Raw genomic sequence first — 21,551 nt, 5'->3', positions numbered from 1 at the left:
GCAACTTTTTGACAGGTTCCACCTTTGCCCTGTACAATCTGGGAAAGGGGGTGTGGTATGGGTATGTAGCTGTGTAGAACTCCAGGGTGTGTGTGTGTGTGTGTGTGCGCGTGCGTGCGTGTGTGTGTTGAGAGGACGGGCGGTCGGTCCTGTAGAGATGGTGCCCGGGCTCCCATCGGTCCAGGACTGTTCTCGGCAGCATGTCAGTAAGTTCACGTTTAATCACTGTAAACAAAAGACACGATCAGTGTTGGAAACACGTCTTTGATATAATGTTTCTATCGGGACCTCAAGATCTCCTTCGGATAATCCGATATTTGGATAATTGATATTTGGATAATCGAGGTTCCTCTGTAGTATGCTTGAGGCAAGGCAGTTGATGAAAGAGGTATAGTGAAGGGTTTAGAAGGACATGGACCAAACACAAGCAAATGGGACTAATTGGGATGCCTAGTCAGCAACTACTACCGAGTTGGACCGAGGGGTCTGTTTCTGTGCTGTATGACTCTATGTACGTGTCAGTAGGCCGTGGATAGTGCAAGGAAAGTGACTGATTTAACAATGGGACTAACAGCCGGTGTAGCAGAGGCTATTTTAACCTGTGGATGAAGTGAGCCAGGCAAACCTAGCCTTGCAATAAAAACTCTCTGAAATGTGTTAGGCTACAGATTTGCTTGAGCTGAAAATGTGTTGCTGGAAAAGCGCAGCAGGTCAGGCAGCATCCAAGGAACAGGAGAATCGTCGTTTCGGGCATAAGCCCTTCTTCAGATTTGCTTGGATTCCTTTGGTGCTCTTCGTAAATTCTGTCAGTACAGAGCAAAGTGTAGCAACAGTATCTGATGAGACCAAGCTGGTGCTGACACTACAACAGAGAAAGTGAGGGCTGCAGATGCTGGAGATCAGAGCTGAAAATGTGTTGCTGGAAAAGCGCAGCAGGTCAGGCAGCATCCAAGGAACAGGAGAATCGACGTTTCAGGCATAAGCCCTTCTTCCTGAAGAAGGGCTTATGCCCGAAACGTTGATTCTCCTGTTCCTTGGATGCTGCCTGACCTGCTGCGCTTTTCCAGCAACACATTTTCAGCTCTGACGCTACAACAGGCAAGTCTGGCCTTTTCTACAGTTTCCATTGTAGGGTGGTACTGAAGGAGGTCGTTCAGCCAGTCATGTCTGTGCTGGCTCTAATCAATTACTTCCTGGCTCTTTACCCAGAGCCCAACATATCCTACCCTTTCCAGGATCGATCCAATTCTCTCTTGAATGTTCCTTTTGAATCTGTTCTCCACTGTCCCCTCAGGCAGTGGGTTTCAGGTTACAACGACTCGGTTTGATTTTTTAAAAATCATGTTGTTTCGTGTTTCTCAATCACCTTAGCATGCTCTCCCAGTTATCGACCTTTCCACTGTTGGGAATGGTTTGTCCTTATTTACTCCTCAGAACCCTTCATGATCTTAAACCCAATTTTATTTTATAAAATCTCCTTCTTTACCTTCACTGCTTTAAGGAGAAAAATTGTCGCGCCTCCATGTAACTGGAAGTGTTGACAAACAACATTTATCAAAGACTGTGATGCAGGAAGCAAATGAAAAGTGACGAAAGTGAGTTTTAAGATATTGATGATAATGTGTATTTTATTTGTGTAACTGTATACATGTACACAGGGACATTAATAACCAGACTCCTCTCTGATTGGTGAATCTCTGCTCCTCTTTATAGTTTTGTTCAGTATTCCCAGACTTGGTCGATAAACTGATTGTGCTGGATGGATATGGGTTTTATCCAACTGCAATTGTAAGTTTTTTATTAATTTTTAAAAAATATAAATATACATGCAGGGTGACAACAAGCTGTTAGTTATACACAAGCTTATGACTGGCTGAGAGTGCTACAGACTTGGCTTCCTCCTTACATCAAGTCAATGTTCTCTGGACTCGGAGCATCGCTTATTGAGTTCCCTTCCCTGAGCGACGGGCTCAGCTGAGCCCGATCGGGGGAGTTCACAACAATTCCCAGATATTGCTGTCAGAGCTCTCAGGTGGAGGACTCTCGGTCGAACCGTTTTTGCTGCTCCTGGCTGCACTGCTTTAATCTACGCTGTGGCTGCAATGTTGCAACCGAGAGTGGAAAGCAAGTTAGCCTATCGTGGAGTAACTCACAGATGCACAACTCAATGCCTGACCCTCAGGAAGTCTCCCTTGGTAGGTAGCCCCAGCTTTCAGTTCCCTCCCTCAGCGTGTGGCTGCTGCTCTTGCACCCAATCCTACCGTGTCCTCCACTCAATGGCCATTGTTAACTGCCTGCAAGCCTCTTTCAGGCCGTGCGTTCCAGATCCCAGCACTGGGACTGAACTGAGGGGGTGGGTGATGCACAGACCAGGCTTTGCACAGGCCGCTGTGCAGGTTTCGATGATTTAGATGTTTTCTAAAGAAGCTGTTCAGAGATGTTATTACACACCTCTGGAGCAGGTGGGACTTGAACTCGTATCAGGACTGAGGGAGGGGTGTGGAGGGGTTGAGGGAAGGGATGGAGGGTCGGGAGGGTGGGTGGAAGGATCAAGGAGGGGTTGGGCAAGGGGGTGGATGGGTTGAAGAAGGGGGCTGACGAGCTTGAGGGGAGGGGTGGAGGGTTGAGCGAAATACCATCAGGTAAAGAACTGAAGCTGTGAGCACTATTGCCCTGAACCGAAGGGACATTGTGTGGGTAAATCCCGAATCATCAAAATGAAATAACCAGATATGGCCATCTCACTTCATTCTATCACTGTCTGTCTGGGAGCTGAGAGTATGTTGCAAATACAGAAAGGAGAGCATGGTACTTAGTAACAGGAGTAGACCATTCAGCCCTTTGGGTCTGCCCCATCATGCAACAAGATCAAGGGTCATCCAATTGTGGCCTTAACTCCACATTTGTATGTGTTCCCCAAAAAAAATAAGCAAATTTTAGCAGGACTTATACACTTAATGATAAGGTCCTGGGGAGTGTTGCTGAACAGAGACCTTGGAGTGCAGGTTCATAGCTCCTTGAAAGTGGAGTCGCAGATAGATAGGATAGTGAGTATTGGTCAGAGTATTGAGTACAGGAGTTGGGAGGTCATGTTGCGGCTGTACAAGACATTGGTTAGGCCACTTTTGGAATATTGTGTGCAAATCTAGTCTGCTTCCTATCGGAAGAATGTTGTGAAACTTGAAAGGGTTCAGAAAAGATTTACAAGGATGTTGCCAGGGTTGGAGGATTTGCGCTACAGGGAGAGGCTGAATAGGCTGGGGCTGTTTTCCCTGGAGCATCGGAGGCTGAGGGGTGACCTTATAGAGGTTTACAAAATCATGAGGGGCATGGATAGGATCAATAGACAAAGTCTTTTCCCTGGGGTTGAGGGACTCCAGAACTAGAGGGCATAGGTTTAGGGTGAGAGGGGAAAGATATAAAAGAGACCTGAGAGGCACCTTTTTCACACAGGGTGGTGTGTGTGTGGAATGAGTTACCAGAGGAAGTGATGGAGGCTGGTACAATTGCAACATTTAAAAGGCATCTGAATGGGTATATGAATAGGAAGGGTTTAAAGGGATATGGGCCGGGTGCTGGGAGGTGGGACTAGATTGGTTTGGGATGTCTGGTTGGCATGGACGGGTTGGTCCGAAGGGTCTGTCTCCATTCTGTATATCTCTCTGACTCTAGAGAAGAAGAATTAGGCCATTTGGCCCACCGTTCAGTCTGCTCCACCAATCAAACATGGCTGATATGTTTCTCCTTCTGCTGGCTTCTCCCCATAATCCTTGCTCTCCTTACCAATGAAGAACCAATCTATCTCCATCTTGAATACACTCAATGATATGGTCTCCACAGCCCTCTGAGGCAATGAGTTTCACAGATTCCCCACCCTCTGGCTGAAGAATTTTCTTCTCATCTCCGTTCCAACGGATCCATCCCTTCACTCTGAGTCTGTGCCTTCAGGTCTCTCCTATTAATGGAAACATCTTCTCCACATCCACTCTATCCAGGCCTCTCCGTATTCTGTAAGTTTCAATCAGATCTCTCCCTCATTCTTCTAAACTCCATTGAGTACAGACCCAGAGTCCTCACTTGTTCCTTTTATGACAAGCCTTTAACTCCCTTAACTATTTAACTCCACCTTGGCTAAATTCAATGAGCCAACCTCCCATCACCTTCTGAGGAACAGATAGATAACTCTTGAGAAAAACCTTCCCCTCAGCTTGATCTTAAACGCGAGGCCTTGTCTTCTTGAACTTTTCTTGAGGTCCAGCCTCTCCCACAAGTGGAAATATCCTCTCAGCAGCCATCATGACAAATTCTCTCAGGGTCTTTGTAGGTTTCAATATGACCACCTCTAATTCTTGGAAATTCAATTAGTACAGACCCAGCAAGTCCAAATTCTCCTCATATGATAACCTCCTTCTCCCAGGAATGAGTCGAGTGAACTTATTTGAACTTATTCAAATGCATTTGCATCCGTCTTAAAGTACTGAGACTAAAGTTGGACACTGTACTCCAGATGTGGTCCTGCCAATGCCCTGCATAGCTGTAGTAAAATATACCCACTTTTAATTTCCATTTCTCTCGCAACAATGCCATTTTTTTTAGAAAGAGCTGGTAGAATGCTGATGTTTTGCCCAGTTCGGGGTGACTGCACTGAACTGAAATATTTTGTTTTAATGTTTTAATTGCAGACTGCTATCCGGGAACGACTTCAGACAGCGATTGATGAGCTTATAAAGCTGGAAAAGGAGCAGGGTTCACCCCGTGTGTATACGCCTGGTGGAGCACTAAAGAGGTTGGTACCAATTCTGTAGATGGGACTGAATTAGATCAGCTTGTTCTCTGGAAGGGAGTGCTGTCGTGGTGAGCAAGGATGTGCATTTATATATAGCGCCTTCCACATTCTTGGGGCATTCCAAGTTCCCAAGAATTTGATGTTATTTCTGAAATGCAATTACTATTGCACTGCAGGCCCCTTACAGCAGCCAGTTTATACCCAGTCAGATCCCACCAACAATTGCTGAGGTAACAGCAAAGTGATGCAGATAGTGGAGAACTGAAGTAAATACAAAATGCTGGAGAAACTCAGCTATATTCAGCGTCTGTAGAGAGAGAAAAAGAGAAAATGTGCACTTTTCCAGAACTAATTATTATAACTGTATAACTATTATTTTCTATAACTATTAATTACTATAACTATTAATTATTACAACTGTATTAATTATTTTTTGTGGGTTTAATAGGACAGAAAAAATTATTCGCCACTCCACCCACCAGCAGAATAATATCCAGATTGAACTGGCACAGTGATCTTGCCCTTATTCTCTTATTTAAATCTCCTATGGGGAGTTAGGATCGGCTCACAGACACTGATTGATTCATCCAGACTGAAATAGCACAGAATTCCAGAGTCAATACAGCACAGAAAGAGGCCATTCAGCTCCAACACTCCCCCTCTGCCCCTTCATAAACAACCCCCACCCCTTCGTAAATTTAAACATTCCATCTGCCCCTTCATAAAGTTAAACACCCTCCTCTGCCCCTTTATAAGGTTAAGTTGCCCCCCCCCCCCCCCCCACCCCATCCATTGCTCACAGTCTCTGTTATCGGTCTCTGTCAATCACTGTCATCAGTTTGGATCAATGGTCATCCGTGCCATGTTAATTCTCTGTCTCCACAACAGCTGCTGGACCTGCCGAGTGTTCCCACTATTTTCTGTTGTTTTTCTTACTTCAGATCTCCAGCATCCACAATATCTTGTGGTCACGTGGAGACCGGCCACGTTTTAATGTCATTCTTTATTATTTTTGATGGTGTGTGTTCTGTTGTACCTTCAGATTTTCCTTCAACTAAACTCTTTCCCTTACTCTTCAGGTTGCTGCAGGGAAATCGGTCCGTTTCTGAGGAAAGTGGGAAGATTCTGCTTCAGCGGGGAGCCACTGAGGTATCTGGAGGTACAGTCAGGCTGCAAAATGTGGGTGGCACGGCGGCTCAGTGGATAGTACCACTGCCTCACAGCGCCAGGGATCCCAGTTCGATTCCTGCCTCGGGCAACTGTCTGTGTGGAGTTCGTACATTCTTCCCGTGTCTGCGTGGGTTTCCTCCCACAATCACAAAGATGTGCAGGTCAGGCGGATTGGTCATGCTAAATTGCCCATAGTGTTAGGTGCATTAGCCAGGGGTAAATGTAGGTGAGTGGGTCTGGGTGAGTTGCTCTTCATAGGGTCAGTGTGGACTTGTTGGGCTGAATGGCCTGTTTCCATACTGTAGGGAAGCTAATCTAAGGCGGCACAGTGGCTCAGTGGTTAGCACTGCTGCCTCACAGCGCCAGGGCCTCGGGTGACTGTCTGTGTGGAGTTTACACATTCTCCTTGTGTTTGCGTGGGTTTCCTCCGGATGCTCCAAAGATGTGCAGGTCAGGTGAATTGGCCATGCTAAATTGCCCATAGTGATAGGTGCATTAGTCGGGGTAAATATAGGGTAGGGGAATAGGTCTGGGTGGGTTACTCTTCAGAGGGTCGGTGTGGACATTTTGGGCCGAAGGGCCTGTTTCCACACTTTCGGGAATCTAATCTTAAAAAAAAATGAGTGTTGTCGATTATGAACTTGAGGTTTATTCCTGAGCTGCCAGACATTTGTGGCCCAATTTGGTGAAAATAGGAATCATGGAATCATTGTGGTCCTTCCAGCCCATCGAGTCAATGCCTACCGTCTGTACAGCAATTCAATCGTCTCATTGTCCTGCTCAATTCCCACAGCCCTGCTGTTTATTTATTGAGATGTTAGAGCAAGAAAACTTGCCAGGCCTCGCATAGAGAAACCCTTCATGAAACCTGACTAAAATTACACTGAGCCCGAATGTACTAAGATTCATGCTCTCCGTCTCAAGCATGGACACAATTTCAAATTTAAAACGTTATATTTTTGTCCTTGCATTTTTATGTAAGTATTTATAATTCAATACCAATTTGAGGAGCAGAGATGTGGGAGTGGGTCAGAAATTGGAAGTCGGTGTTACGGAGCTGGTATGTGTGTAACTGAAGCTGAGCAGTACCATGACTGACAAAGAGGCCTTTCTGCAACGTGACCGTTTTTCACAGCTACTGTTCATCATCAACGCAGTAAGAATAACTTAGAGGACAGAGGAACGAGTTTGCTGGGGCCCTGGTGGAGATATTTAATACTTTGTTGGCCAAAAGTGACCCTGGCGGATAGATCATGTGGTTCCTTTGTTCAAGAAGGGCAGCAAAGATAGGCCAGCCAGTTACCGCTGTCTGATGTCAGCAGTAGGGAAATTATTGGAAAGTTTCTGAGGGACAGGATTAGTCAACACTTGGAAAGATAGGGATTGATCAGGCATCATCTTCATGGATTTGTTAGAGAGAGATTGTCTGGCTAATTTAATTGAGTTTTTTAAAAGGTGAGTGAATATATTGATGAGGGTGGTGCAATCGACGTGGTATACATGGACCTCAGTGAGGTCTTTGACAAGGTCCCACGTGGAAGGCTAATTCAAAAAGTAAGTGCCCATGGGATCTAAGACCAGCAAATTGGAACCAGAAAAATGGCTGCAAATAGGGGGGAGAAAAGGTAACAGCAGAGGGCTAATTTTGTGATTGGAAGCCTGTGACCAGCAGTATACCACAGGGATGTTGCTGGGATCCTTGCTGTTTGTTATGTACGTTGACAACTTGGATGTAAATGTAGAAGTTTTATAATTAGTGAGTTTGCAGATGGCATGAAATTGGAGGTGTTGTTGATAGTGAGGAGCATGGTCTCAGGCTACAGTCTGATATCAATTAGCCGGTAAATTGGGCAGAGCAATGGCAGATGGAACGTAATCCTGAGAAGTATGAAGTGATGCATTTTGGGAGGTATTAAGAGAAGGACATGCACAATGAATGGTAGAGTACTGAGGGAGTATTGAGTAACAAAGGGACCTTGGTGTGCAAGTCCATAGATCCCCGAAGGTGCCAGTACAGGTCGATAGAGGGATGAAGAAGGCATACTTGCTTTCATTAGCCGGGCGTAGAATATAGGAGGAGGGAAGTCTTGTTGCAACTTTATAAAACATTTGGTTAGGTCACAGATGGAATACTGGTTCAATGCAATATGGTTCACCACACCATTGGAAGGATGTAATTGCACTGGGAGGAAAGTCTCAGTTATGAGGAGAGACTGGATTTGTTTTCCCTGGAGCAGAGGAGGGTGAGGGTGGATCTGATTGAGATATACAAAATTATAAGGTGCATAGGCAGGGTAGAGCATGAGAATCTATTCCCGTGTCTGAGACCGAGGCCACAAGTTTCAGGTGAGGAGTTTAGAGGAGATCCGAAGAAAAATGTTTTCACTCAGAGAATGGCATAAATATGGCAGTAAGCTGGTCCACAACTGGACTCTCCTGACTCTTAACAAAGATGAAGAAACAATCAAAAAATGCTAGGCGGAGGTGGGGGAGCACTTCAGAGACCTCTTCAACCAGGGCTCTGTCGTTGATCTGAGAATTCTTGAACACATTGCAGTATTCTGACCCAGTCTGTCCTGTTTGTGACCCACTGCAGCATGATTGACTAAAGTGGCCTGGCAAACCCGTAAAAAGGATGACTCATGTCTGCCTTCTCAAGGGCTATTAGGGGTGGCCAATAATATCTCGCGTATGAATTTCTGTGCTTGGTCGACAAGTCATCTATCAATTAACACCAGCAGCTGACCTGGTCATTTATCTAATTGCTGTTTGTTTGTGGGGATCTTGCTGTGCAAATGAGGTTCCCTGGTTCCTACATTACAAGAACTGCACTACATGAGAAGCACTTTGGGAAAGAAATGCGATATGAATGCAAGTCTTACCTTGGATAACAGCTTTACAGTCCTGAAGGATCTCTCCGACATGATTGTTTTATACTCTTTTAACAGGTTTCTGATGAGACACGCGAACATTAACAGGGCCATCTGTTTACCAGTAGAGGGATTGAGAAATGTAATTTTTTTTTTTAATGCTTCTGACTGAATATATTACTCTTTTAGGTGTTGTCTTCAACCGCGATTTGAGAATTAATCTGGTGAGTTTTTCCCAAAATGTTTCTTTTAAGCCTTCCTTTAAGGTCTTCCCATGACTGTTTTTGAAATTCACTTGTGAAATGGGAATGTTGCTGGCTGGGCCCAGTATTTATAGCCCATCCCTAGTTACCCTTAAGAAGGTGGTGGTGAGCTGCCTTCTTGAACCGCCACTGTCTATGTGCTTGGTGGATGAACCTCTCCCAGCTTTCCCCTCAACCTGACACCCTTTTGTAACTGGGACCAAGAATTTATTTCATTGCTTCACCTTAATCTAACCGTCCTTGGCAGGCTGCCTAACATCAGGTGGAGGACTGGAGGGTGATAGAGATAGAGTCATAGAGATATACAGCACAGAAACAGACCCTTCGGTCCAACAGTAATGTCACTGGACTGCTCATGTAGAGGCCCTTGTTAATATTCTAGAGGCATAAATTCAAATCCACCATGGGTGGCACGGTGACTCAGTGGTTAGCACTGTTGCCTCACAGCGCCAGGGACCCGGCTTCAATTCCCGCCTTGGGCAACTGTCTGCATGGAGTTTGCACATTCTGTCCATGTCTGCGTGGGTTTCCTCCGGGTGCTCCGGTTTCCTCCCACAGTCCAAAGATGTGCAGGTTAGGTGAATTGGCCATGCTAAATTGCCTGTAGTGTTAGGTGTATTAGTCAGGGGTAAATGTAGGGGTATGGGTCTGGGTGGGTTGCTCTTCGGAGGGTCGGTGTGGACTTGTTGGGCCGAAGGGCCTGTTTCTATGCTGTAGGAAATCTAATCTAATCATGACCAGTGGTGGAACTTAAATCCAGTGAATGAATCTGGAATTGAAAACTAGTCTGTGATGGTCACCATGACTGCAACACCACTGATTGTTGTGAAACCCATCTGGCAGGGAAAGAAGTCTGCTGTCCTTACCTACGTGGCCTACATGTGACTCAGACCAACAGCAATGGAGTCAACTGTTAGCTAGCCTCTGAAATGGCCCAGCGTGATACTCTGTTCAAGGGCATTTCAGGATGGATGACAAATTCTTGCCAGCAACACCCACATTTGATCGAAGAATGAATTCTAATACCCTGTGATGAACCACTGTCCTTCATACAAATCCAAGGAGAGCTGTGTCGTAGCTGAAGAACAGACTACTGGTGGGAAGCGATGAAACAAAGCACTGTTTAACAGCTCCACCTTGTGTTTTTGTTCAACCTCCCCCCCCCCCCCCCCCCGCACCAGCACAATCCTGTAAGGATGACCATCGAACAGTGTCTGGAGTTTCAGAAGAATATCACAGCTGCTGTCCTCCTCATTATGTAAGTACCACTGCCCGTTATTGTGCGCCCCTCGACTGGTTTTTCCAGATGGTGACCATACTCAGTGGGTAGTCCCTTTGTCTCTGTGAATACGAAGATTGTCCTCCAGGGACTTGAACACAGAGTTTAAGCAAATGCTTTCAGTGCAGAGTGTTGGACAAAGACAGTAGAATATAGGAGCAGGAGTAGTCCATTCAGCCTGTTGGGTCTGTTCCCCCATTCAATATGATCATGACTAATCATCCAACTCAGTCCCCTATTCCTGCTTTCACTCCATACCCTGCGATTCCTTCAGCCCGAATAACTGTATTGAACTCCCTCTTGAACACATTCAATGTTTTGGCTTTATCTGCTTTCTGTGGCAGAGAATTCTACAGGCTCCCCACTCTCTGGGTGAAGACATTTGTTCTCATCTCAAGCTTAAGTGGCCTACACATATTAGACTGTGACTCTAGCTCTAGATCCTCCCAGTAATCAGGAACATCTTTCCTGCATTTACACTGACGAGCTCTGTTAGAGTTTTATGGGTTTCTATGAGATTCCCCGTGATTCCCTGAGAGACCAAAACCTGGTCCACCCCAGCCTTAAATGGATTAAAGGATGAAATCCTAAAGGATTGAAACCGTGCCCCTGTGTTTCAGATTCCCCCGCCCAGCAAAGACTCTCTCTCAATGGTTACCCTCTCAACCCCTTCAGAATCTCGGATGTTTCAGTGGGATTGTTTCTCAGTTTTTCTCTAAACTCCTGGAAAGAACTTCACGAGACCTTAAGAAATAGGAACCAGAGTAAATCGTTCAGCCTTTTGAGGCTGCTCTGCCATTCAATAGGATCGTGGCTGATCCAACATTTCTCGCGTCCACTTTCCTGCCCTTTCCCCATAACCCTCCGTTCCCTGACTGATCAGTAATCTGTACATGAGGACTGTGCCTCCCATCTGTCTGTGGCATAGAGTTTCAAAGACACTCAGCCCTCTTAAAGAAGAAATTCCTCCTCATCTCGGGTTTAATTGGTGCCCCTATGTTTTTGTTTTCTGCCCTCTTGTCCTGGACACACTCTTATATATGTTTCATTGAGATTGCCTATAAATATCTAAACACCAAAGTAACTCACTTCTGATTGCCCATAGCCAGTCCACTGTCTACAAGGAAAAAGTCAGGATGGAATTCTGTCCAATTGCCTAGATGGGTGCAGTTGTATCCAGATTCAAACACTCAACACCATCCAAGAGAAAGCAGCCCGCTTTATTAGCACCCCATTTGATGCCTCCAACATTCACTATCTCCTCCACTAAAGCATAGATGCAGTGGGGAGTTCACCAACGCTCCTAAGACAGCAACTTCCAAATTCCTTCCCTCTAGAAGGACAAAGGCAGCTGATAGCTGGGAACTCCACCATCTCCAATTCCCCTTTATGCCACTCAGAAAAAACATCAATAGAGGATGCAGGAGAAAATCAGCCAGTTTGCCAGCATCTGAGGGGGTGAAAATCAGTGTTAACACTTCGAGTCTGGTGTGATTCTTCTTTGGAAGTGGTCCCTCGCTATCCTGACTGGAAATGTATCGCTGTTCCTTCATTACTGGCTGGGTCAAACCACGCCCCCTGACAGTACTGTGGGTGGACTGCTGCCGTTCAAGAGGCTAGCTCAGCACCACCTTCTGAAGGGCAAGTACGGGTGAACAGTAAATGGCCAGCAATGCCTACATTCCATGAATAAATAAAACAAAATCAAGACCAGGGATCCAATTTATTCAACATCTCATCCTACAGCTGCCCCCCTCACTCCAGGGATCAATCTAGTAAACCTTTGCCATATCAACTCCAATTTACCCTTTCGGATGGATGTAAAACCCTCCCCAAGGCTTTATTTTGGAGAACGGCAGGGGAGGTTCCCTCTATGTCCTGGCCAATCCTTCAGCCAACAGCATTCAAGGTGGTTGTGGGAGCTTGCTGTGCAGAATTTGGATGCATATTTCCTACACTGCGACAGGCCAACCCTTCATGATTGCTTTATAATTCACTTTGGGACACCCTCTGGCTGTAAAAGGTTGTGTAGAACCGTAGGATTTTTTTTTGTGTGATTATTATCAAGGCAGACTGGCTGGAAGACCAGGCATGAGTGGAAGATTCCAGATTCTAGTTAAAGATGGACAATTCTTTAAGTTTCACTTCTGGCACGTTGATATTAATTAAAGGGGGGGATGAGCCAAACGTTTGGAGGTGAGGTGAACCAAAGTAAACAGTGCGAGGTTTTGGTTTGACGTTTTGCATAAGGAAGGAATGGGTGAGAGGGGTGGCTCAGGATTTGTAAAGTGTGTCAGTTTGAGCTGACAGTAAATGGAAGCTGATGTCAGAGGGGTTTTGGGAGCTGGCCAAGGAGATAGAAGGCAGAAGAGCCTGGGATTGCTGCTCCCACCCTCGAGTGAAGCACTTGGTCTAAACTAAGCACCATGACCCAATGAACATGAGTATAAAAGTCGGAAGGTTTTGCTAAAACTATGCAAGGCAATAGTCAGACCACAGCTGGAACACTGTGAACAGTTTGGGCCCCTTATTGAAGGGGAAAGATGTACTAGCATTGGAGAAAGTCCAGAGAAGTTTCACTTGGCTGATACCACGTCTGGAGGGTTTATTCTTTAGAAAGAGGGTGAGTAGATTGGACTTATCCTCATTGGAATTTGGAAGAATGAAAAGAAACCTTATTAAAATGCACAAGATTCTGAAGGGATTTGACAGGGTTGTGCAGTGGGGTTGTTTCCCTTTAGAGTCAGAGGTTTACAGCATGGAAACAGGCCCTTCGACCCAACTTGTCCACAACGTCCAGTTTTCACAATTAATCTAGTCCTATTTGCCTGTGTTTGGTCTGTATCCCTCCATACCTATCCTATCCCTGTATCTGGGCTTATGCCCGAAACGTCGATTCTCCTGTTCCTTGGATGCTGCCTGACCTGCTGCGCTTTTCCAGCAACACATTTTCAGCTTTATCCCTGTATCTGACCAAGTGTTTCTTAAATAATAACATTGTACCTCGACCCCACCCTGGCAGCCATTCGAGACTGCCATCACCCTCTGTGTGAACAAACTGACCCTCTGGACCCTCTTTGTTTCTCTCCTTGCTCACCTTAAACCTATCCTTCTCGTATTAGACTCCCCCATCATGGGGGAAACACTGTTGGCTGTCTTGTGGGAGAGTTTAAGACTTGAGGGCATCATTCTCAGAGTAAAGGGTCACACATTTAAGACAGAGATGAGGAGGAATTTCTCCTTGCAGAAGGTAGGGGATCTGTGGAATTTTTCACTGTCGAGGCTGGGTCATTAAGGATATTCAAGGCTGCGATTAACAGATTTTTATGCAGAAAGGGAATCTAGGGTTATGGGGAAAAGGCAGGAAAGTGAAATTGAGGATGATCAGCCCAGCCAGAATCTCATTGAATGGTTGAGAAGACGCAATGGGCTGAATGGCCTCTTGCTCCTGTGTCTTGGTATTGATTGTGGAATTCGGTGAAATCGCTGCTTTTTAAAGGGCCAGGCTCACACTGGATCAGCCACACAGTGAGCTCAATCAAAGACCGTGATTGTCAGGTTGGGTCAGGGTTAAGATTATATTGATCAGAGCCTCATTTCCCTTTCTCACGGCTCTGTCGATATATTCACCTTGGGCTGTGCAACATCACTGAGACCAGAAAAAAAACCCCACAGATTCAATTCCTGCACCCATTGTGTTCGCTGATTTAGCACAGTGGCTGTGTTCAGCACAGTTAGCTTCAGTGGACCTGAAAGATCCTACAGGGCTTCCCATTCCTGAACCCTGTCCTGCTGGGATATGTTGTGGTGTCAACCTGATGGAGGTGAGAGATGGGCCCCAGTCAGTTCGGGTTGGTTTCACTCATGAGGAATGAGGGAGGCTAGTAGAGTGGACAGAAGCTGCTTAGAACTGAAGCCCAGCTTCATTCACCCTCATGTGAAGGGGGGACTGACCTCACATAGAGTCATAGAGATGTACAGCATGGAAACAGACCCTTCGGTCCAACCCGCCCATGCCGACCAGATGTCCCACCTGCCAGCACCCGGCCCATATCCCTCCAAACCCTTCCTATTCATATACCCATCCAAATGCTTCTTAAATGTTGCAATTGTACCAGCCTCCACCACATCCTCTGGCAGATCATTCCATACACGTACCACCCTCTGTGTGAAAACGTTGCCCCTCGGGTCTCTTTTATATCTTTCCCCTCTCACCCTAAACCTATGCCCTGTAGTTCTGGACACCCCAACCCCAGGGAAAAGATTTTGCCTATTTACCCTATCCATGCCCCTCATAATTTTGTAAACCTCTACAAGGTCACCCCTCAGCCTCCGACGCTCCAGGGAAAACAACCCCAGCCTGTTTAGCCTCTCCCTGTTGCTCAGGTCCTCCAGTGCCCCCTCAATCATTGTACCCGCCCCCCCACACTCCATCGAATCTCCAGGACCAGCTGGTCAAACACTGTCACCCCCACTGCCTGTGTCCAGGATGATGTGAAGACTGACTTGTTGGTTTATGTGGAGGATAATCCCAGGGCAACGGGTGGAGCTCCCAGTGACCCCTGTTTGTTTTTATCTTTCAGCGCTAAGGACGGACTGTGCTCAGAAAAAGCATGGAATCCCAACAAGCCACCGTTTAGTCTCTTACTGGAGGGATACCGGACTCACCTGAAGGAGGTAAAAAGAGGCGTTTCAGTTCAGGGTTTGAAATACATCCATGTCCAAGCGGGCCCATAAGAACAAGGTTTACCATCAGGGGACCTCTGAGCTAGGACAGAGTTCAGCCATATTCTGATCTTCACGCAGCATATCTCATGTCAGGCCCAACGTTTGCTGCACACCTTTTGACTCTGTTAGTTTTCTGCTTTTTCTGTTTTGGTTAAATCACTGACTTTACGGCAGAAAATGCTGCAAGTCAGCCAAGTGTAAAAGATCTGGGACGCTATCTTCAAACCGTGCACAGGAACGTCGGCGGCTGACATTCTGGCCAGATTGCAATGCACCATTAGCTCTTTTGCTGTCAGACTCCAGAGCTGAGACCCTTTCTCACAGGGTCTGATTTCTGTGCACAAATACAATGTAACAAATATAAATCACCCCAAACTCCTCGGAATTCCCACCAACGCAATTCCTGATCTCAAACACACACTGTTAATAACACCTTTCAAAGCTACTCTTGATAAAGCATTGTGTCTGGTCTCTCTCCACACTGCTCAAGTTGCTGCTCTCTCTCTCTCTCTCTCTCTGTTCCTCCATGTGGCCATCTCTCAATTTGCACTGTCTCTCTGAGGAGTGGGATTTCTCACTGTAATCTTGACTGTTCAAGGTTTCAATCAACTAGGAGACCTTCAGCTTGGCAGGAACAAGCCTTAAAAATTGGCTCAAATGTGAATTGTGGGTCAAAAAGTCTGGTGCTGGAAAAGCACAGCCGGTCAGGCAGCATCCGAGGAGCAGGAGAGTCTTCATCAGGATGAAGAGCTTATGCTCGAAACGTCGACTCTGCTGCTCCTCGGATGCTGCCTGACCAGCTGTGCTTTTCCAGCCCCACACTCTTGACTCTGATTGAGGTTTCAGACAAATTTTCTGTAAGCAGCTTTGGGATCATCCTTGTTAATGTCACCTTCTCACAGGAAAGGACAGGTTTAACTTGGCCATTCTGTGTTCTTTAGCCTTGATACCTTGCCATCTGGCCTTTACAGGCAAGTACTTGTATGTTAAGATGCCAGACCGACAGTGGCTATTCTGTTAAAACATACCTAACGTAAACATTGGCTGTGATACTGAAATGCCTAAATCCATCGGGGGCAGGAACCCTTTTTGCGCAAGTAGATAACTTTCAATTTCTGGCTTTTTGATGCCAGGCTCTTCATTATTTGAGCCAATGTGTCATCAAAACTTTGGATGAAAATTATAGTAATCGAGACATACAGCACAGAAACAGACCCTTCAGTCCAACCCGTCCATGCCGGCAAGATATCCCAACCCAATCTAGTCCCATCTGCCAGCACTTGGCCCATATCCCTCCAAATCCTTCCTATTCATATACCCATCCAGATGCCTTTTAAATGTTGCAATTGTACCAGCCTCCACCACTTCCTCTGGCAGCTCATTCCATACACGTACCACTCTCTGTGAGAAAAAGTTGCCCCTTAGGTCTCTTTTATATCTTTCCCCTCTCATCCTAAACCTACGCCCTCTAGTTCCGGACTCCCCTACTCCCCGGACAGGGAAAGAGGAGACAGTTGAACTGGGGATTGTTTGATGGGGCTGAACGGCCTTTCTGTACTGTACTACAGGGTTCTACAGAAACAGACCCTTCAATCCAACTCATCCACGCTGACCAAAAATCCAAAAGGATCCAGTTCCATTTACCAGCATTTGGCCCATATCCTTCTAATCCCTTCTTATTCATATGCCCACCCAGATGCCTTTTAAATGTTGCAATTGTACAAGCCTGTACCACTTCCTCTGGCAGCTCATTCCACACACGCACCACTGTGTGTGTGGAGTAGTTATCCCTTAGGTCCTTTTTAAATTTTTCCTCTCTCATCTTAAACTTAAGCCCTCTAGTTTTGGACTCAGCCACCCTGGGAAAAAGACATTGCCTATTTACCCTATCCATGCCCCTCATAATTTTGTAAACCTCTATAAGGTCACCCCTCCGCCTTCGACACTCCAGGGAAAACAGCCCCAGTCTGTTCAACCTCTCCCTATATCTCAAATCCTCCAACCCTGTCAACGCTGAGCTTAAATCGTGTATAACAGGATATCGCCAAGAGCAGAAACTGAAATGATCACTGACCTCTGAGAGTGGCACTTCCTTGTCGCTAAGTCTATGGGTTCTGTCAGTCATATGTTTTTGGTGCTTTCCTGACTGGTCACTTCTTCTGATGGTCAAATTCAAATTTATAAAGATGTTGCCGGACTTGGAGGGAGACTCTGAATAGGCTGCAGTATTGTTTCCCTGCACCGTTGGAGGCTTGAGGGGTGACCTTTATAGAACTTTATAAAATCATGAGGGGCATGGATAGGGTGACTAGCCTAGGTCTTTTTCCCAGGGTGGCTGAGTCCAAAACTAGAGGGCTTAGGTTTAAGATGAGAGAGGAAAAATTTAAAAAGGACCTAAGGGATAACTACTCCACACACACAGTGGTGCGTGTGTGGAATGAGCTGCCAGAGGAAGTGGTACAGGCTTGTACAATTGCAACATTTAAAAGGCATCTGGGTGGGCATATGAATAAGAAGGGATTAGAAGGATATGGGCCAAATGCTGGTAAATGGAACTGGATCCTTTTGGATTTTTGGTCAGCGTGGATGAGTTGGATTGAAGGGTCTGTTTCTGTAGAACCCTGTAGTACAGTACAGAAAGGCCGTTCAGCCCCATCAAACAATCCCCAGTTCAACCGTCTCCTCTTTCCCTGTTTCTGCGTCACTCGTTTCTCCCTGTATCCGATTCTACTGTCCTCCCCTCCTGATCCCTTTCCCTTCCTCCTCTGTAGTTCCGAATGGAGAAAGTACAGGGAAATCACCATGTCCATTTGAATGAGCCGGAACGAGTGGTGGGAATCATCACCAAGTTTCTCCAGATGGACGTCACATCCAAATTATGAGGATGGAAGATGGGCAGCCTGTGCCTGGTCCAGCATAAAGAAAGGAGCTCCTTCCCAGGACAGAAGAAAGCTCTCTCAACTCGACACTGGTAACCAGGTCAGAGATACCAGTCCTGTAGGAGTACCCCTGGGCCTGACCAGTCAATAACTCTTTTAACAGTATTTTAACAGGAAATATTAATGGATTCAATTGTTTTGTAAAGATTTATTGCTGACTAACTGGAAGGCTGTCAGAATAACAGACATCACAGCAGGTTTAATTGCAGAAGGATGAATTGTTGGAGAATATTGTTGAATGGTTTAGAATTTTGACTTTCTGTTCACGGGTTAGAAAATTGAAATCCGAAACCGGTTAAATCAGGTGAATGGGCTACAAGCGAATGTCATTGACCCCTCCTTGGCAGCAGAATTTCCCAAGGCTATCTCGGAGACGCTGGCACAGAGTTTGCCAATCACTTGAATTACAAATGCACTATAACTGTCTCAATGATAACCCTCTGAGGGCCCTGCACAGGATTAACTGCACTAAGGCAAACTTCTGTGTCTGAGGGCTCTAGTGGCACGGTGATAGTGTCCCTATCTCTGCACCAGGAGGCTTAGGTTCAAATCCTGTCTGCTCCAGATTGTATAACAGCATCTCTGAGCAGGTTGGTTGGAAAATAACCAAGCTCTAGCTTGGGCTATTGTGACACAGTGGTAGTGTCCATGCCTAACCTCAAGTCTTGGAAGCATTGGCTTGAAATACCTAAACTTCTGACTTGTCTAAAATGCCAATCTCTTAGTCCCATAAAGGTTAGTTTTATTTATTTATTTATTTATGTGGGATTCTGTAGGATAGAAACAGGACCTCAGTCCAACTAATCCATATTGAGGAGATGCCAGTATTGGACTGGGGTGGATACACTTAAAGAAATCTCACAATACCAGCTTATAGGCCAGAAGGTTTACTTGGAAGTTCTAGCTTTCGGAGCGCAGCTCCTTCATCAGGTATCCCACGAAGGAACAGTGTTCTGAAAGCTACTACTTCCTAATAAACCTTCTGGACTACAACCTGATGTGTGATTTCTAACCAATTTGTGTCAGTTTTCTACACATTGCCACCCCCAGCCTTTCCTGTGAATTCTTCTTACCAGGCCAGAGTGGAGAATCTGAGAGAGGGGGAGTCTCTGCCTTTCAGGTCCATAAACTGTAACAAAATGAGGGAAACTGATGGAATGGTTTTCTTCCTGCTCCTGGAGCACCCCACACCAGCAGCAGGTCCCTGTCACAGAACAGTGGGAGAGCTTTGACAGAGAAAATCAACAAGTTTTAATTCCTCCAGCCCTGTTAATGTAGGAAATGTTCCAGTGCATCCCAGGAGAGGGAAGGGTTCTTTGGCAATGCTGAGAGAGTTGGGTACAGTTGCTGTGAAAAATGGCCTTGTTTACAGACTGCCAAGGAATACAAGAAAGAATGACATTCCAATGTAAGTTTTTTACGTTCTCAGTAAAACTGTCCGTTGCCATGGCAGTGATTGTCATCATTAGATTAGAAGTTTGAATGTTTAATCATCAGTAACAGTTTTCTCAAAGTTAGTTGTATTTTCAAGCAATAAGTTGATATTCTCAATCTATCTGTTTCTTGCCTTATAACAATACATTGATTAAAAAGCCAGATTTTCTGTTCTGAAATTTCTGAAGTTTCTGGATTTGTGAAAGAATTAGCCCTTTTCAGGTGAGGCCAACGTTCCTAATTACCCATGAACTGAGTGGCTTGTTCGGCCATTTTAGAGAACGGTTAAGAGTCAACCCCACTGCTGTGGGTCTGGGCCAGATTAGGGAAAGATGGCAGATTTCCTTCCCTAAAGGACATTAATGAAGCGGATGTTTTTTTTTAAAACAGTCATCATTAATAATCTCATTGCCAAGACCAGCTTTCATTCCCAGGATTGTCAATTACATTTTATTAATTACATTGAAATTCTGCTGGCTGTGATGGGATTTGAACATGGCTCTCTGAAACATTACCCAGGGGGCCACCAGTAACATTACCATTACACCATCATCTCCCCATGTTTTAAGGTGTGCTAGCTGGCATTATCTCCCACTGACTGAATGACATCATCACAAATCTTTTGTTTAAATAGTGCCAAGAAATGCGTTTGGGAACAAGAACATTTCTTGCTTCCACCCCAAGTTGTGTTCCTACCTGTTATAACAAGTTGATCCATCTCAGTCTCCTCCAAGGTCCCAACATGACAGATCCCAGTCTTCAGCTAAACTGATTCACTCCACGTGCTCTCAAGAAATGGTTGAACTCATTAGTTATAACCAAGTATCTGGATTCTGACAATCCCCTGGATGTAGCACTGAGGCACTGCACTCCAGGTCTGGCCTCACTTCTAGTCGAACTGGTCTGGTACTGACACCTGAAAAATGTGTTGCTGGAAAAGCGCAGCAGGTCAGGCAGCATCCAAGGAGCAGGAGAATCGACGTTTCGGGCATAAGCCCTTCTTCAGGCTTCTGCCCGAAACATCGATTCTCCTGTTCCTTGGATGCTGCCTGCCCTGCTGCGCTTTTCCAGTAACACATGTTTCAGCTCTGATCTCCAGCATCTGCAGTCCTCACTTTCTCCTGGTACTGACACTTGCCTGACTAAACAGCAAAGTGTCCTAATCACAGGGTAAATCCATTCGAGCCAATTACTGTCCCTTCAGTCTGCTCTTAATCAGCAAGTTAGCTAAAGGTGCTCTGCTCTCACACCACATTACTCACCAGCTCTCTGCTCAACCATTAAAAGCAAAATACTGCTGACTCTAGAAATCTGAAATTTAAAAAAAGAAAGTTTGGGAGAAACTCTGCAGGCCTGGCAGCCACGGTGGAGAGAGCATTCGAGGTGACATTTCAGCTCCAATTTGATTATTCTTAAGGATCCATTCCAATTAAGTCATGTTGACTCTCTTTCTCTCTGCTGCCAGACCTGTTGAGTTTCTCAAGAGCTTGATATTTCACCTCATTTTGGATTCTACAAGAAACACTCAGCACTCGGTCCAAAGGTAGACAATGGATGCAGAATGTACTGCAGTAGCACACCTTCCAAACCCACCCCTCTACTGTGTAGAAGGACAGGGTCACAGAACCATTGTGTGAACACCTCCTCCTGCAAGTTCCCCTCCAAGCCAAGTACCATTCTGACTTGGAAATACACCGGCGTTCCTTCAGTCAAAATTCTGGAACTCTCTCCCGAAATTATATGCATGTCCCTGTACACCAAGTGCTGTTCAAGTCGGCAGCTCACCACCACCTCTTCCAGGGCAATTCGGGATGGGCAATAAATACTGGCCCTAAACACTGAACATATTAATAAAGCTGGGTCAGGGTGACTACCTTTTGATAGCAAGGCAGTATTTAACCAAGAATATCTCGAAAAGAGCCTGATAATGGTTGGAGTCTGGGGGTAAAACTGTGCTCTGGTTGGAATCATATCCGGCACAAGGAAAGATGGTTGTGGTTGTTAGATGCCAGTCACCCCATCCCCCCACCCCGACCTCACTGTAGGATTTCTTCAGGGTAATTCCGAGACCCAACCACCTTC

At 45.7% G+C, this 21,551-nt stretch overlaps 1 protein-coding gene across 3 annotated transcripts in view; it reads left to right on the top strand.

Moving 5' to 3' along the window:
• serhl (serine hydrolase like) overlaps positions 1-19,642 on the top strand; it is a 43,092-nt gene extending 23,450 nt beyond the window's left edge. For all 3 annotated transcript variants that reach the window (XM_087978388.1, XM_087978386.1, XM_043679988.2), the window contains 7 exons: positions 1,714-1,788; positions 4,683-4,786; positions 5,866-5,945; positions 9,016-9,050; positions 10,271-10,347; positions 14,952-15,045; positions 17,868-19,642. In XM_087978388.1, coding sequence (XP_087834514.1) covers positions 1,714-1,788; positions 4,683-4,786; positions 5,866-5,945; positions 9,016-9,050; positions 10,271-10,347; positions 14,952-15,045; positions 17,868-17,978 — 576 coding nt within the window. In that variant the 3' untranslated portion in view covers positions 17,979-19,642. The remainder of the gene's footprint in view (positions 1-1,713; positions 1,789-4,682; positions 4,787-5,865; positions 5,946-9,015; positions 9,051-10,270; positions 10,348-14,951; positions 15,046-17,867) is intronic.
• Positions 19,643-21,551: the final 1,909 nt, after the last annotated feature.

The sequence above is a fragment of the Chiloscyllium plagiosum genome, unplaced genomic scaffold (genome assembly GCF_037043375.1).
Source record: "Chiloscyllium plagiosum isolate Xiang-an unplaced genomic scaffold, Cpla_swu_hap1 HiC_scaffold_33, whole genome shotgun sequence".
Classification (NCBI taxonomy): Eukaryota; Metazoa; Chordata; class Chondrichthyes; order Orectolobiformes; family Hemiscylliidae; genus Chiloscyllium; species Chiloscyllium plagiosum.
Note: the sequence above shows the minus strand (reverse complement) of the source record. Positions and strands in the feature narration are given on the sequence as shown.